Here is a 17,061-nt window from a genome sequence, read left to right on the forward strand (position 1 = left end):
GGTCTGTTTTGCGTCGTGCTTTCTGGATGCATTACATACTTTTTTTTTTTTTTTTTTTGTAATGTGAACGACCACATTAAAATTTGGACTTGAACAAAAAACAAAAATCAATAGCAATGGAAGAAGTAAATGAAAGTGGTTGTGCTTCACTGTGGAAGGACAAATTAATTAAAACTGTCATCCTACAAGTGAAGGATACTTTGATTTACCCTCTTGTCTTAATTAGGTTTTTGTTCTGGGGTGTGTATTATAATATCACAGGGAGACACACCATTCTTATCTCTTAACTGGAAGTAAAAACTAATTAAGACCGAGGGTAAATTAGGAGTATCTTTCAACCAGCCATTGCAAACCTAGTGGGGGGGGGGGGTAACTGCTGTCAGGAGTCGGAGCGGTAGCGACTAACCTGGGGATGTTGAGGAAGACCAGACATTGCAGCTTCAAATCCTGAACCTTGGATGTTAAATCCGTCCCGTCACACTGAGGACACGCGCAAGCAGACGTACAAATGAAGTGGTCGTGTTTCCACACAAGAGCTGACTGATTGACGGTTACTCACCACCACTCGGATGTGCTTCGACAGGTCTTTGGAGCTCCCCATCAGGAAATCTGAGAATGCTGTCTGAATGAGAGTCAAACACAAACGCAATTAATTATAATTAATTATAATTATAATACTTGCTCATTGTTCGGCCCTTTGTATTAACTTGTGGACTCCTATAGAGCAGCTACACACGATAACCAGCACACAAAGCTTTATAGTTCTTCCAGTATCTGCACCTATTCAGCAGTATTTCTCTGGATTTCGTGGTTCCTGTGAAAACGGTCTGTTTTCATTTATTCCACCCACGCTTCCCTTGCAGGCACGGACATTCCGTTGTGGTTGGTCACTATCGGGATACATAAATGGACTTCCGGTTTGTGTCGCTAGCTGCAAACGGTATCGGAGTTGACTATAAACGGTGATGTATCTCAATGTCGGCTTTTATCAAACAGCTGGGCGATATATCGATTTTTTTAATATCGATATTTCTTTTAAGCACAATATCAAAAACAAGCATATCGTTCATATCGATACAGACTGGATTTGATACAGAGGTCTCATGTTTCAAGATGGCGCCCGAGTGCAAGCTAGTTAAGGCATCTCTGTGTTTCCTGCGGCGTTTTTAGTGTTTAAGAACGTTTTATTTATTACTTCCTGGTTGTTTTTGTGCCATACCGAACCCTTAAGCAAGTGTGCAGCTATTATTGTCTTATTACGTTTGTAGCTTGGTGGGTAGAGCAACTAAAATATAGTAAATAGGTCCTGTTTAATTATTACATTTAATTAATTAGTATAAAAATTCAGTATCAGTTCTTGCCATGTATGTCCTTTTCAGTCAACAGCAAGGAAATAAAAAAAATAAAAAATAAATAAAAATAAAAATAAAAAATAAATAAATAAAAATAAAAATTAATATTAAAAAATAAAAATAAAAAAAATAAATAAGTAAATTAAAATAATAAAAATAATAAAAATAATAAAAATAATAAAAATAATAAAAATAATAAAAATAATAAAAATAAAAATAAATTGCTCCTTAACATGCCCAAAATGTTGCTAAAGTATTAAATACCGTAGGCCCAATTAACCCTAAGCCAGCGTTCACTCACCCCGGCATAGAACATCTTATTCCTGAAACGACTGTTAAACTTCTCTGGGTTGGCTTCTGAAACAGCAACATAGAGATACAAACAGGAAATCAAACACGCAAAAAATATCCAACAACATGCATAGCTAATGTATAACCAAAATGTTCTATGGCGTTCGTTTTTTCTTAAAGCTCCTTCCAAACATTACTCTCTGAACCAGCTTCATCCTCATCAAGCCTCTGAGCTCTGAGCCGTGAAAGAAGTTTGGGATGGGTTTCAGAAAGAAACATTGTGACATCACAGTAAGCCGGACTTCCTTATATGGGCGTGCCCCGGGTACGCCTCCCCTCCTCCAGGCTCTGCTGTACTTTTTTGTGGAAGATTTCACCATGTTGAAATGACCAATCAGCCTTCAGATCATTTTTTTGGTAAAAAAAAATTAAAATTAAAAAAATTAAATTTGTGACGTACCTCTTGACTCGTGAAACTCCAGGGTCACATGAGCATCGAATCCCAGGCTAAAGTAATTGTTGAACACGTCGAGGGGAAGCTGAGGAGACACATTAAATACATGTAATAGTATTCCTCATAAAAGTATGTCTACCCTTGAATTGTGCAATGACAATAACAGTTGCATTCAAGTGTCCTACCTTGTCTGCTTGTTGCTCGTCCACCTCGGCCCCTGCACTCTGGTTGGGCTCCACTTGGAGATTCCAGCGGTCAAGTTGCACCACAGTTCCATCCTCGACATGAGATAAGATCTTAGACAGAGGTTCATCTGTATAACCCTGGGAACAAATACGGTAAACAGTCGCATCAGACTTAAGCTGCGGTGTAGCCGACTTGTTGCCTGTCTGGACTTACGCCTCCCCAGTTGAGAGTTCTAGCGAGGTCGTTTCCTGTCCCAAGCGGTAAGACCGCAACAGGAGGTTGAGGGTTCAATGAAAGTTCATCAAGGCAGGACAGGATCCATCCCACCTGGTTTTATACATGAACATATAAAAAACATATTATATTTACCGTATTTTCTGGACTATAAGTCGCACTTTTTTTCTTAGGTTGGCTGTTCCTGCGGGCTGCACGGCGGAAAAGTGGTTAGCGCGCAGACCTCACAGCTAGGAGACAAGGGTTCAATTCCACCCTCTGCCATCTCTGTGTGGAGTTTGCATGTTCTCCCCGTGCATGTGTGGGTTTTCTCCGGTTTCTTCCCACATTCCAAAAACATGCTAAGTTAATTAGCGACTCCAAATTGTCCATAGGTATGAATGTGAGTGTGAATGGTTGTTTGTCTATATGTGCCCTGTGATTGGCTGGACACTCGATTGGCCTCTTGCCCGAAGACAACTGGGATAGGCTCCAGCACCCCCGTGTAACCGAAACCGGACTACCCGGAGAAAACCCACGCATGCACGTGGAGAACATGTTTTGGTCAAGTAGTTTGTAAAATAAATTACCTGCAAAAAATGCGACTTATGTATGTTTTTTTTTTTTACCTAATTATGCATTTTTGGCATTGTGCGACTTATAGTCCAGAAAATATGGTAATTTCAGTCATATAAATAATCAATAAAAGTGATAAATCATGTACATTTCTGTTAGTACTCACAGTTCCATCTCCTCCACACGCCAGAATCCTCAAATTATGAACTTTACGATACAGCTCCAAGCTACATGTTTAAAAACAGATTAATATCTAATTTGTCAGACTATTTGAATATTTCTGTCAATAATTACCCATCTTTTGGTCCTCCCTGGCTCAGATCAAATACCTGCCTTGGGTTCAGATACCACATAAAGGACTGGAGGATCTTAGTGCCCTGTTTAAATGAACAAAATGTAATAAATAAATCATACATCCACAGATAATTGACTTTAACAAATGATTTAATACCTGATTTCCTCCACTTTTGGGATTTACAAACACTATGAGCGGTTTCATCAAAGGTGACGGGATGGCCCGGATAATGAAGGGCTTCCACTGTCGTCCATCCTGTGAGTAACCAAGAAAAACAACCACACAAATTGCAATTTCCTCAGTAATTATGCGAGAATGTTTGAGACAGGCCTCCGACAGGTCAAATTATAAAAAAAAAAAAAAGACAGGATTATAATGTTGATTAACAAACCGTTGCATATCAGACCAGTATCAGCTACCCACGGGCATGTCGGGAATATCACGATATGAATAATGCAATTGTCATTAATAACTGACCCACTGCTATATTTCGGGCACAAGTACTGAGAAATGTAACTGCATTGAGGGGATAAAGAATAGGACCACGTCCAGTACAATCTTCCATGGCTGATGCAATGACCCAAAACATGAGCAACAATAAAATGCTCTTGTTCTGGAGTTAATTATATACAGGCTCAAGGGTGTTTTACTCTCATCTAACAGTATTTGTAGCAAGCTGCTGACACCATTTTGGCCACTCTTGGTTCGTTTCAATGGGTTAGTTTCCTGGCACGGCCTCGGCTTTCAATCATAGTTTACAAATGCTCAATCTGGTTGAGATCAAGACCAGAATTTTATCCTTTCCTAGATCATTTTACACCCAGTTGAGTCTTTGGAAGTACTCCTCAAGTATCATAGTCACAAATTGCTGGCATACCTCAGTGGCTTTTTTACTGCTTTTTCTCTTGAAGGATGTTCTTTTCTTCTTCTTGCTCGTCTTCATGGCCGCCTGTTTGAAAGCAGAGTATAAGTGAGGGATAAGTGAGGGATGACAAACAAATGGATATTCCCAGATATACATCCATGGACAAAGAGCACAGCAAAGCTACAAATGGCACATATGGTAATGGTATTATTTCATTTGAACATGCATCAGATTACAATTGAATGCATCACATAATCAGTTCACAGTTCCACATGTCCAAAAGGAGTAGGAAGAAGCAAAGCTTATTAAATCCTACCCCTTTATCTGGTACTTCTACAATCAGTAACTGTTACATTTGTTCACTTCCTGCTTTCCTAATATAATTGAAGGTTTTTTTTTCAACTTTATTCAATTTAATTTTTTTATTTATTTTGTTTTTTTTTGTCACATACCAAAGTACGAGGTAATATGACCATACAGTGACATAATTATTACATTCATTAGGTCCGATATAGAAGGTAAGCGGTCATAATATTTCACCTTTTTAAAAAAAAAATCGTTACTTTATGTCTTTATTCAACACACCATGCTAACAATGAGGTTTCCGTATTTGGAAGTGAACTTTGAAAAAAGTTTGGGATGGCTCAAAATGCTCAGTTTCAAAAGGCGTGGTTAAACTGCCCTTTTGTGATGTCACAGAGGGGCAGACTTCCTTATATGGGCGTGGTTGTAAGCCAGATAAACTCTCTGCCCTCCCTACAGCTGTGCTCCTATGTTTACTTGCTAGTAATGGTTTGTACCTAGGGCATTATTTCATGCCCTAGGTTCACAAATTGTCATAAAGGGTTCTTGAAGAAAAACACAGATTTAAAGAAGGTTTTTCTTTCAGTGTTCATGAGTAGAGGGTGCCGGTACATGGCTTCAAGTCAAATGTGTGAAAGGGTTTGTTTGCTTGTATGTTACAAAGAGTACACAATGAATCATCACTGAATCCATTTTACCTGGCAACGTCGAACTCGAACAATCCATGAAGGTGGAACTATGAGGGCAGCATGAGCTCCTATTGGACAAACCTCCTCAATTTGGGGCAACATAAAACAGGAGACCTTGTTGTGGTACTAAAGCAGAAAAAAAGTCAAATAAAGCAATCTGTCATTGTGAGATTCATTTGATAAAGATAGTCAAATAGGTAAACATCCTCACCGCTTGTTTGCACCAGGAACAACTAATGGCAACAATCTCTTTACTGTGGAAAGCAAACTTCTGCTGGAAGCCCTAAATATCAAAACATGCAAAACATTAATAAATCAAGCTCAGTAAAAATACACCAAATGCAGTAGAACCTTGGTTTTCAAAATGACATTTTTGCCATACCTCAGTTATTGTACAGTATTAGCTGGAACTGTTATTTGGTAGCATTTGGAACAGTGACTTTTGTGGTATTATTAAAGTTAATAAAGTTGTTACACACAGTTCTCATTGGGAGTGACCAGGATGGATAGGATCAGAAAGGAGTACATCAGAGGGACATTACGTGTTGGAGGCCTTGGAGATAAAGTCAGAGAGGCCAGACTGAGATGGTTGGGACATGTCCAAATGAAAATCAAGGTTCCACTGTAAACTATCGACACAAACCTAAATAAACAATAACGTCAAAAAAATTAAATTACCACCCACCTTGCCACATTGTTTACATTTTCCCTCTTGTCTTCTCCGATGCACCCAGTGATGACGTACCACGTTTGGCTAGAAATTACCAAAAATAAACATTTTTCATGAAACAAACTGATGCTTTTAGCCAAAATATGGAATGTTTCTGTTTTTCCAGAACTCACCTCTCGAATGTTTTTGGAACTAGATTCCCTGAACGATGGCTTACATCTAAAATTGATCTACAATACAGAAGAGGGAGTATTCAGAGGTGTAAACAAAGTACAATGGATGACAATACAGTTATAGAACACACACACACACACTTATACAGTATATACACTGTAGCATTGCAATATCATCCATCCACAATTCTAATTATTTGCATTATCTCTAATTCAGTTATTTTGGTTTTCCCAACAAATCAACATTGACTTTTTTACTTACTATATTTTGGATTACCAAGACCCACCAATGACTTAATTACAGATTTTCTAGATGTTCGTAAAACCCCCAATTTGGTCTCATGGGGGAACAGAACAAAATAAATGTAATTTACCTTGTCCAGTTGTTCAATACAGACTGTATGGACGACTATCTTGCATGCTGCACACTTTCTCCGGCTGACTGACTTTTGCTGTGAAAAGAATAAGAATATGATGACTTGTTTTATTAGTGTCAATCCATCCATTCATCCCGTAGCATCATAATAGGAAGTCATTCTCAAAATGAACACTGGGGGCAATTCCAAAAAGCTAAGCCAATTCAAAAACTGATACTTTAAACTGTAAACAAGCAGATCAGAAGAGGCTTGAATTCCTTATTAATTTGCATCCTTGAGTTGGAATGCTATTACAATGTACATCTTCAATAAAACAGGTTTATTAATGAAACAATAATTGTTCTAATACAGACCTGCAAACCTTTCAAGATACCCAAAGCTCTTTCCAGTGAAATCCCACTGGTGGTAGTAAGCTAACATCGTGCTTGCTAGGGTTTTACAATATGTAATGTTCAATTCGTCTGCTAATGAAGCCCGTGACCTTTTCTTAAGCAGCTCCTTCCTGACTTCTAATGTCCGCCTCGACAATAATTTCAATCAAACAATAACTTTTTGCCCTACTTGTGTTCTGAACTCATTTCTAAAATCAGCTATAACTTTCCACGGGGGGTTGAAGCCACCCTAAAATAACATTTTGTATGCAATTCTAGTTTTAAAGATGATGTCATCATTCACCGCTAGAAAAAAAAAATATGAAATATATCACTATTCAATATTCAAATATATCACTGTGTATGCAATACTAACCAGCGCTCTGGCAGTACAGTGTTGCTCTCCCGCGTAACAGTAGTCCCCCGAAGCGTTCGTCTCAAACCAGATATGATCTCCATACTGAGCAGACTCCTGAACACATAGTGTAAACATATGGAAAACGGTGAAGCAAAACGAATGGGAATTCATACAGTGCAGAAAAAGTATGGGAATTTTCAGTTGAAAACGTTCCATGAATTTACAGCACAAAGTCCACTCCATAGGAGAGTTGTGATTGAGGGTGTGATGCTTAATTGTTTATGATTTGAACAGGCGGAGTCTATTATTATGCTATGAGGATTTAGATTAATCTTTAATTGAGATTTAGATTAATCTGTCCAAAGCAAATTGTTCAATATATCTACGTCTTTGACTTCATGTTCTGTGTGGGGGGTTTCAGTACAGCTTTCCTTCTTGTGGTCAGTGTCCTGGTTTGCGGAACACTGGATGAGCTCTACATTTTTCCCAACCAGTCTACATGTGTTTTGGGGACTTGGAAATTGGAAATTGGGATTGCTCTGGGAGTACGGGATCGGTACCTTTCAAACTGACAAATCAGTCCATTGACCGTACTGTTTAGCGATACTCACGGTCCAGTCAACAGTGCTGCGGATATTTGCTTCTGGATCTGGTCGGTTTAAAGATGATGTACTGGGCTCACATGGCAGGTGGCGCAAGCCGGATTTTGCTATTGCTTTCCTGGAAACACAAGAGAAGACGGAATATTAAAGCTGGTACTTTATATTGCAGATGGTCATTAAGAATAGTAGAATAGTTCAAAAAGGAATCAATTAAAGAGAATTAAATCATCACGGTGCAACAGGTCACACCGTTAGCATTGGACCGCCACAAAACAAACAACAGTGCTGTACATCAGACATGAGTCTTTGTAAAAAATAAATGGTTAATTGTGTCTGTCTTGACAGACTTGCTTTCGTTACTAAAACCGTAGCTGTTTTATGATCACCAGTGCTAAGGTCTTAGCATGGAGGGAATGAATTATAAGTATACACCACAGTCATGGACAAAGAACACTCTTTAAAGCAGAGGTCCATCCATCCATCCATCCATCCATCCATTTTCCTCCGTTTATCCGGTTCCGGGTCACAGGGGCAGCAGTCTCAGTCGGGAAGCCCAGACTTCCCGGTCCCCGGCCACCTTCCCCAGCTCCACCAGGAGGACACCAAGTCGTTCCCAGGCCAGCTGTGAGACATAATCCCTCCAGCGTGTCCTAGGTCTACCCCTGGGCCTTTTACCGACTGGGCATGCCCGGGACACCTCACCGGGGAGGCGTCCGGACTAGATGCCCGAGCCACCTCAACTGACTCCTCTCGATGCGAAGGAGAAATGGCTCTACTCTGAGCACCTCCCGGATGACTGAGCTCCTCACTCTATCTCTTAGAGTGAGTCCAGCTACCCTACGGAGGAAACTCATTTCAGTTGCTTGTATCCGTGATCTCATTCTTTTGGTCATGACCCAAAGGTGAGGGTAGGAAAATAGATCGACCGGTAAATTGAGAGCTTTGTGTCCGACTCAATTGAACAAGTTTATAGAACAGCTAAGACCATTGCTACATGTTGCTAAAAAGTCTATGAATATTCTCATTCATCCAAGGAAGGGCATCCTCAGGACGTTCAATCGATTTGGAACCGGACTGTCCAGGTTGTCTTGTTCATGCTGAAAGACTAGATGGGACACACAGCAGTCAGACTACATAGTACAGGTCTAGTCCTAGAGGGCTTAGGCATTGCTACAGATGAAGCAGAATCGGTCTGTTTGTGACAGAAGGTAGATTACATACGATAGGACGTTTTCCCACGTTTCCAGATAAGCATCATAGTATGTCAACTTCCTTGATCCCCTCAGATGTGAAGAAGTGCTTCTGGGGAGGGTAGACACTGAGTGGGGTCCCCTGAGATCACATCTTAGGTCCATCTGACCGAGGGAGATGCCGGTTGAATTTTGACATTGAGTATTTAAAGTGCGAGGACCTTGACTCAACCGTCGATGATAATAGCGACCGTATAACCCATAGTGCATTTCTCTACTCCCACAGATGGATTGAGGTGTGAGGAGATCGGAGGAGTTCCGTCTGAGACAGCGAGGGGTTCGGAGGAACGGGGAGGGTTTCATGCGTTCCATGACAAGCGCTCGAGTAAAGTGAGTCCGAGATGCGGGCCTGGCATCTGGAGTTCTACCAGTTTTATTCTCCAGCTCTTGGATACAAGCATCCTCGCTATCGGAACCCGAACAAGAACTTAGTGAGGCATTGGATTCTTCCCCTTGGTTTTCTTTTGCACATCTGCCCATGTGGACCACACTTGCAAGTAAGATGGAGGAACCGAGCAAATGTGGCTCAATTGACTTGACTTTGGAAGGTTGGCGGTATCGCACTGCCAGCCTTCGATGTCTGCCAGAGAACGTTACGGAAGAACGGTCAGCATCGTTATGCTTGTATTTCAATGCCGTCAATTCCTTTTTGATCGATAGATCCGTGCTCTCGGATCCGGTTTCTTCGGCTGATTCGCTTGGGTTGGTAAACGCCACATCTTCTATGGACTGTCGCTTCTGTCCAATGGCAACCAGAACGCCAACGCTTGGGCGCCTTTGATACGGAAGCGGGGGAAGGCCAACAGAAGAACGTCTGCTTTCTTGTAGCGCCACAGATGGCAGGCCGATACTAGAGCGCCTCCTGGCTTTACTGGTCTGAACTGCAGGCCCAGGCAGACAGACACCAGCAGGGTAATCTTTTCTCTTCTGCCATCGATGGATACGACGCTGGAAGAAGAACTCCATATCACATCAATGTGATTGACCATATCAGTCCCTGACGTCTTCTCTGACAGTAAGCTAGAACTTCCGAGGTCAGCTGCCAGAGTGTGATGATGGTCACCCAATGGTCCACCTCCCCCAGGCCGAGGCTGTTCTGTAAATTAAACAACAATGACTTCAAAAGGAAGGAAAATTTTCATCACCACAATCATTATGTGAGAGAGGAACACGTGTCCTTCCATCCATGTAGTTGGGATTGCCCAATTTTGCTTATGAAGCCGTCGGAAAAACAACCCTAAAGCCTCCAACAACGATGATGTTTTTGTATACATGTGTGAAAGTGTGAAATGTTTCATTTTTCCAGAATCCAATGCCAAAGCGCTGTGTCTCATGTGCTCTGAAACTGTAGCAACCGCTATGAAAAATAATATAGACAGTAATAATCTACCAGAGAAACCAGCAAAATGCAACAAAATGGAGAGCAGTGAAGCATACAAGTGTATTCAAACTGCATACCAAGTACCACAAATTCACATTCAATTACTACTGCTTATCCTTACAAGGTGTGCTGGAGCCTATCCCAGCTGTATTCAACCTTGAACTGGTTGCCAGCCAATCACAGGGCACATATAGACAAACAACCATTCACACTCACATTCATACCTATGGACAATTTGGAGTGGCCAATTAACCTAGCATGTTTTTGGAATGTGGGAGGAAACCGGAGTACCCGGAGAAAACCCACGCATGCACGGGGAGAACATGCAAACTCCACACAGAGATAGCCAAGGGTGGAATTGAGCTTGGGTCTTCTAGTTGTGAGGCCTATGTGCTAACCACTCGGCCGTTTGTGCAGCACCAAATAAAAAAATTGCATGCATGGATGGATGGATGGATGGATGGATGGATGCGTGTCAGTTCAAGATGGATAGATATTTTAAAACTGATATGCTGAATGAATGCATGCATTTGATGGCTAAAATGAAGAATTATATAACCAATCTCAGAAATGGATTTGGATAATACAAATACTAGATGACAAAAAGTAGTCCAAAATTTTGGTAGAATACTCGATTACTAAAATACATTTAAACGGAGCCCAGAAACCATCAATGTTTCTGTTACAAATCATTTTGAATAATTGGTAAAAATTATGAATGCGTAAAAAGTGGTAACATTTTATTGGCCCACCCTTATGCAGTCGGTCTACACCAGAAAAGTACAACAACAATGTTGCTAACGCTTGATTAATATGCCGGTCCCCCATGTTGGCGGTTTTTGAACTTTTTTTTTTTTTAAGGGCTTGATAGGCAGAATTGGGGAATCCCATTGCATGAATTATTAGCTGCCTCCAGCTAGCAGATTTTTAATATTTAAACTCACATAAAAATAAAAATAAAAATAAAAATAAAAATAAAAATAAAAATAAAAATAAAAATAAAAATAAAAATAAAAATAAAAATAAAAATAAAAATAAAAATAAAAATAAAAATATCCCATTGAATTCAACACATCAAATGTAATACATGACTTTACAATAAATTCCAACCAGCAGCTGAAATAAATCAATGGGTCTATATAATGCAGTGCTGTGCTGTTCAAGTAGGGTTGGGTGATATATTTGATGTATCGGTACATCGGTACATCGGTATAGATTCTTGTAGGGGTTAGCTTGTGTGGTAATGTGTGTGCGTGACTCGAGCTTGATTAGTGTATTTTCACCAGGTTGTGTTTGACAGTTTTAATTTAAAAAAAGGAACGTTCTGTTTCTACGTGAAAAAATACGAGAAGCACGTTTATTTTTTTAGCAGGATTATTCCAAAATGCCATAAGCAATTATTTCCAGACAACTTAGTGGAAGGGATGGTACAGGCCAAGTGTGGTGCTCAGCCAGAAATTGAAAAAACATTTCCAGTGCTCTGCTTATTATTTATTTATTTATTTATTTTCCATCTGAATTAATTGTGATGAAAACATTTTAGATCTGGTTTAACTAAGAACTATATTCTGTTTCCCATTGGATTGGAAGTGGGAAGTCAGTATGTGTGATATGAGTGTGCTTTGCCCAACACCAAGCCTGTTGTGTGTGTGTGTTTTGTGTTGTGTTGTGTGTGTGTGTGTGCGTTGTTATTATGCAACAGCTGCTTCCTGTGTTTATAATCCCCTTCCATGATGGTAGAAGCGAGTGGTTTGCCAGATGTGAAAATACAGTAAGTAAATATTACTTACCGAAGTAAGTACTCAAGACTGAAGAATGTTATTGTGAGTTATTGTCAATGTTATTTTACAATAGTTTTTTTTAATTACTGGTGATATTAAACCAAGGAGACGGTTTCCTGAGCTTCGGGAAATGACTAGGCACGGCGTACTGCATAAGCTGAGTCCTGATAAGTGACATTGGTAAACGTGCTCTTCAGCAGGCTTGTGGCCCATTACAGTAATCCTACTCGGTTTTGATTGACACTGGAAGAGAGGAATGACTGAAACACTATGTGGCAGTGATGTACAGTTCTAATGTATTATGAATGTATTATCAAGGTTTCTTCTGTGGCTAATCCTGCAACTCAAAGTCACAACACACAAAACTTATTCCATAGTGGCAGGTCCACACTTTGGTTTGTGGGTCATTCCAGGTCATTTGGGTCATTTGTTAGCAACTGACACGTTGTTGTGTGTTGTTCTGTGGAGACAAAAGGCTCTATACCACTTATGTTCCACTCTTGTGTCCATTCTGAATCAGATTTGGTGACGTGAGTAATATATTGGCCGACAACATCGCAGCCGTACCGGCACGTTCAGTGCTAACGCCGGTGGTTTCAACACATCGACGTCCAGTTCCGACTGGGATGAATAACACAGAACGTGACAAAGTATTTACTATGTAGTAGCTGAGCTGGACCTCCACTTTTTCTCACATCGTAGGAACGTTATGACGTACAATTTTAGTGGTTTTGGTGTACTTTGATACCAATTTTTGGCCAATGCCTATTTGTTTAAATCTGTCTCTCTCACACCAACTACCCTCATGACTTTATCTCCAAGGCCTCTAACATGTAATGTCCCTCTGATGTCTACTCGTTCCTGATCCTATCCATCCTGGTCACTCCCAATGAGAACCTCAGCATCCTCATCTCTGCTACCTTCAGTTCTGCTTCCTGTCTTTTCCTCAGTGGCACTGTCTCTAGGCTAAACATTCATTTTCTACCGCTTGTCCTCACAAGGGTCGAGGGGGTGCTGGAGCCTATCCCAGCTGATTTCAGGCGAGAGGCGGGGTACACCCTGGACTGGTGGCCAGCCAATCACAGGGCACATATAGACAAACAACCATTCACACTCACATAACATGTTTTTGGAATGTGGGAGAAAACCCACGCATGCACGGGAAGAACATGCAAACTCCACACAGAGATGGCCGAGGGTGGAATTGAACTCGGGTCTCTTAGCTGTGAGCCCTGCGTGCTAACCACTCTAGGCCAAACAATGGGATGTAATTTCATGTCGCAGCCCACACAGTAGTAACCAGTAGTTCACCACTGGGTACAATTTGGTAATTTGGTAGACTGTACTGCGCCAAGATGGCCCAATATTTCATTGCATGATCTGTATCTCTTCAACTGGGATGCAATTTCTCTATTTGATAATATTGGACTGGGCTGGAACTATTTCCATAACTGCTTCTTACATTTACTAAAAAAAATATGCCCGCTTCCGCAAATTAAGAGATGACATAATCCATGGTTTTCAAGAGACATCTCAGATATACCACATAAACATGATCGATGCTGCTTGCGCCTAATGAAATCCCAATGGACTGGAAACATGCCCTTGTCATCCCCCTCCTGTGGAGTATTTTCAATAATTACAGACTGTAGTCTGATCATCTCGGTCAGCATAAAAGTCTGCCCCAGTCGGAGAATAACTTTGTTGGGTGCGAGACAGATCCACCTTTAATGAAACACTCTTATGTTGCACTAATGTTCAACGTTTCATTGACAAAATAACAACAGTCACTTAGAAGGTCTGCTTTGATTGGGATGTTGAGAACTAACGAGCGTCTATCTCTTCCCAGCAATGTCATACGGTCTAATTTGAGAGGCAGTAGGCCTGTCACGATAATCAATAAATAAATAAAAAAAACAGCTTGTTTATTATTATAACGCCCTTGAGAAACTGACATATGCACATATAGTGTGTGTCTCACAACAACACAATAAGGCGAAGACACCATTCATTCATTCATTCATTTTCGACCGCTTTTTCCTCACGAGGGCCGCGGGGGGTGCTGGAGCCTATCCCAGCAGTCTTTGGGCGAGAGGCGGGGTACACCCTGGACTGGTGGCCAGCCAATCACAGGGCACATATAGACAAACAACCATTCACACTATGGACAATTTGGAATCGCTAATTAACCTAGCATGTTTTTGGAGTGTGGGAGGAAACCGGAGTACCCGGAGAAAACCCACGCATGCACGGGGAGAACATGCAAACTCCACACAGAAATGGCCGAGGGTGGAATTGAACCCTGGTCTCCTAGCTGTGAGGTCTGCGCGCTAACCACTCGACCGCCGTGCCACCGCGAAGACACCATATTTAAGTATATTTGTGTCAAACGAGAGACCAACAGCTAAACTACCAATGACATCATGGAAAGGATTCAAGCTTTCCAAGTACACAACGGCGTGTGTGAGAGACTTTCCAGAGCTGCTGTTTGGTTAAATATTTACTGGAAAAGTAGCGGTGCGCTAAGTAAATATACTGAGAGCGCTGTTGCACAACAACCACGTCACCGTTTCTCAGATGCTATGTCACTATGTGACGGGCAGTGGTCAGGGCAAGACGTTAAATAACCGATTCAACGTCGGTCAGTAATATCTTAGCTCTGTGCTAAAGACAACAAGACCAATTAGTACAATATGTAATAGTATCTCTCGTTAACAGTGGGTTTATTTTTAGAATATGCAATGTACCAATAAAAAAACATCTCTGCGGAGTTAACAGGCGAGTCGCGACACCAGTCATTCATTCCATTACTGTACTGGAAGAGCAACTAATGTACACGGCCCTCCTTGGCAACGCCAAGAAGTGGTTTTTCAGCACAGCCGCCATTATTATTAACCATGGAAAGAGAAGCGGACATCTGAGAAGGTTGAAATACTAAAGTAGGCATCATCCTTCTGTCTCCAGAGACAATAGTAGCGCCCCGGGGCAGGGTGCAACGCTGGAGTGAGTGTATGGACACCATGTGATGCCCATTCAACATGACCTTCCTCTCGGTCCAAGTTGGTACATCGTTTTGAAACAAACGGAATTGCTATTAAATCTGTATGTATTTGCCCCCTTCCTGGGGGCAGCTACACACGATAACACGCACAGAAAGATTTCTAGAGCTTCCAGAATTTGCACCTATTCCACAGCTGTATTTAATTTAGACCATTACACTACCTCCACTATATTTTACTGTTGGTATGAAATTTGTCATTACTTTTACGCCCGATGTAATGGGACACAGACCTTCCAAAAAGTTCTATTTTTCCCAGAGGTCTTGGGGATCATCAAGATGTTCTCTGGCAAAATTAAGACGGGTATTAATGTTCTTTTTATTCTTATTTTTTATTTTATTTTTATTATTTTGGTCTTGGTACTCCGCCATGCAAGGATTTTTTTTAACATGTTTTGAATGTTTTCAATGGCTACATTGATTCATTCTTTTATACATGATACCAATAAATACGGTGATATTAAAACATAGCTCTGATAACCAATAAAAATAAAATTGAAACAAAATTAAAAATATATATATATTTTTTTATTTATTTAAAAGGGGCACTACTGAATGAATTTTGGTGCTTATGCTGCACGGTAGTCGAGTGGTTAGCGCTCAGGCCACACAGCGAGTAGACCCGAGTTCAATTCCATCTCATCTTTGCGTGGAGTTTTTTTTCTGGGTATTCCGGTTTCCTCCCACATTCCAAAAAACATGCTAGGTTAATTAGCAACTCCAAATTGTCCATAGGTATGAATGTGAGTGTGAATGGTTGTTTGTCTATATGTGCCCTGTGATTGGCTAGTGTACCCTGCCTCTCGCCTGAAGACAGCTGGGGATAAGTGGTAGAAAATGAATGAATGAATGTTTGGGACCCATAAAATATGAAAATTTTTCGCCCGACCTGACGCAAAATTGCAAAATTTGGTGAGTTTCCGTGCATGTTAAGGCCCTCAAAAATGGGGAGAAAGTTGCGGAATAAAAACAAACAATAATAATAATAATAATAATAAACATAGCAATTTCAATAGGGCCTTACAGCATATTCTCCATTAATATTATTATCACTCTTGATTCTCATCATTGACATTTGACCCAAAATGACATCTTGCCTTATTGACTCTAACATTAAAGTGGTGATGATCTCAACACATGCAATTGAAATATGTCATTTTAAATACTTATAACCGTGTTTGACCTGAATAGATCCAATTCATGATGACTATGTCCTAGTTCGTGTACCATAGTTGTGAAAAGTTCCCTCCTGATATGGAATATTGGCGTCACCTTTGATGATATGCTGACGGACACAAAGACACAGCACAGCACTGCATTGACCCTAACACCATTGAGTCTTTGATACAACTGTAGCAATATGTTTACTAAATCAATAAGTATAGCAAATCAAGTACAAACCTGCCAAATCTGAAGTAATCTATCCAGCCAAGCTCACCCTCCTGTTTCTCATGTTAATCTGTTATGCTTTGACTAAGTCTTCCTGTATTAGCGACAGAAGCACACAGAGAGCGAGAGAACCAGAGAGAAAGAGGCGGAGGGTGTGTCGGAGAGAGACGCAAACAGCATGAGAGCCTGAAACTGGGACAAAAATAAACCAGTGTATCCTTCCTTGACGTGTTGAGGTTAGCAACCCACCATGAAATCATTATACACACAAAACAAAAAGTGAAAAATGTGACCACGGGACTGGTCGGGACGTTCCACGATAAAAAACCTGAAAGACTTATCATTCAGAGAGCGCTAAAACATGTCATTAAAAAGATAAAAACTGCCTCATGCAACCAGAATTACCAGTTCTATTATTGACAAGCAC

At 40.7% G+C, this 17,061-nt stretch overlaps 1 protein-coding gene across 1 annotated transcript in view; it reads right to left on the reverse strand.

Annotated features, from left to right (window-relative positions):
- Positions 1–16,851, reverse strand: part of LOC131137647 (diacylglycerol kinase zeta-like) — a 52,481-nt gene extending 35,630 nt beyond the window's left edge. The window contains exons 1-19 of the mRNA XM_058085831.2: positions 16,647–16,851; positions 8,997–10,121; positions 7,785–7,893; positions 7,192–7,287; positions 6,442–6,519; positions 6,068–6,124; positions 5,910–5,978; positions 5,436–5,507; positions 5,234–5,350; positions 4,245–4,316; positions 3,524–3,622; positions 3,367–3,449; positions 3,239–3,299; positions 2,497–2,610; positions 2,283–2,420; positions 2,104–2,182; positions 1,654–1,709; positions 560–622; positions 407–480 (exon numbers count right to left, since the gene is read on the reverse strand). Coding sequence (XP_057941814.2) covers positions 407–480; positions 560–622; positions 1,654–1,709; positions 2,104–2,182; positions 2,283–2,420; positions 2,497–2,610; positions 3,239–3,299; positions 3,367–3,449; positions 3,524–3,622; positions 4,245–4,316; positions 5,234–5,350; positions 5,436–5,507; positions 5,910–5,978; positions 6,068–6,124; positions 6,442–6,519; positions 7,192–7,287; positions 7,785–7,893; positions 8,997–9,991 — 2,432 coding nt within the window. The 5' untranslated portion in view covers positions 9,992–10,121; positions 16,647–16,851. The remainder of the gene's footprint in view (positions 1–406; positions 481–559; positions 623–1,653; positions 1,710–2,103; positions 2,183–2,282; positions 2,421–2,496; positions 2,611–3,238; positions 3,300–3,366; positions 3,450–3,523; positions 3,623–4,244; positions 4,317–5,233; positions 5,351–5,435; positions 5,508–5,909; positions 5,979–6,067; positions 6,125–6,441; positions 6,520–7,191; positions 7,288–7,784; positions 7,894–8,996; positions 10,122–16,646) is intronic.
- Positions 16,852–17,061: the final 210 nt, after the last annotated feature.

Source organism: Doryrhamphus excisus, linkage group LG17 (genome assembly GCF_037039965.1).
Source record: "Doryrhamphus excisus strain RoL-2023G ecotype Guam linkage group LG17, RoL_Dexc_Guam_v1.1, whole genome shotgun sequence".
In the NCBI taxonomy this organism is placed as follows: domain Eukaryota; kingdom Metazoa; phylum Chordata; class Actinopteri; order Syngnathiformes; family Syngnathidae; genus Doryrhamphus; species Doryrhamphus excisus.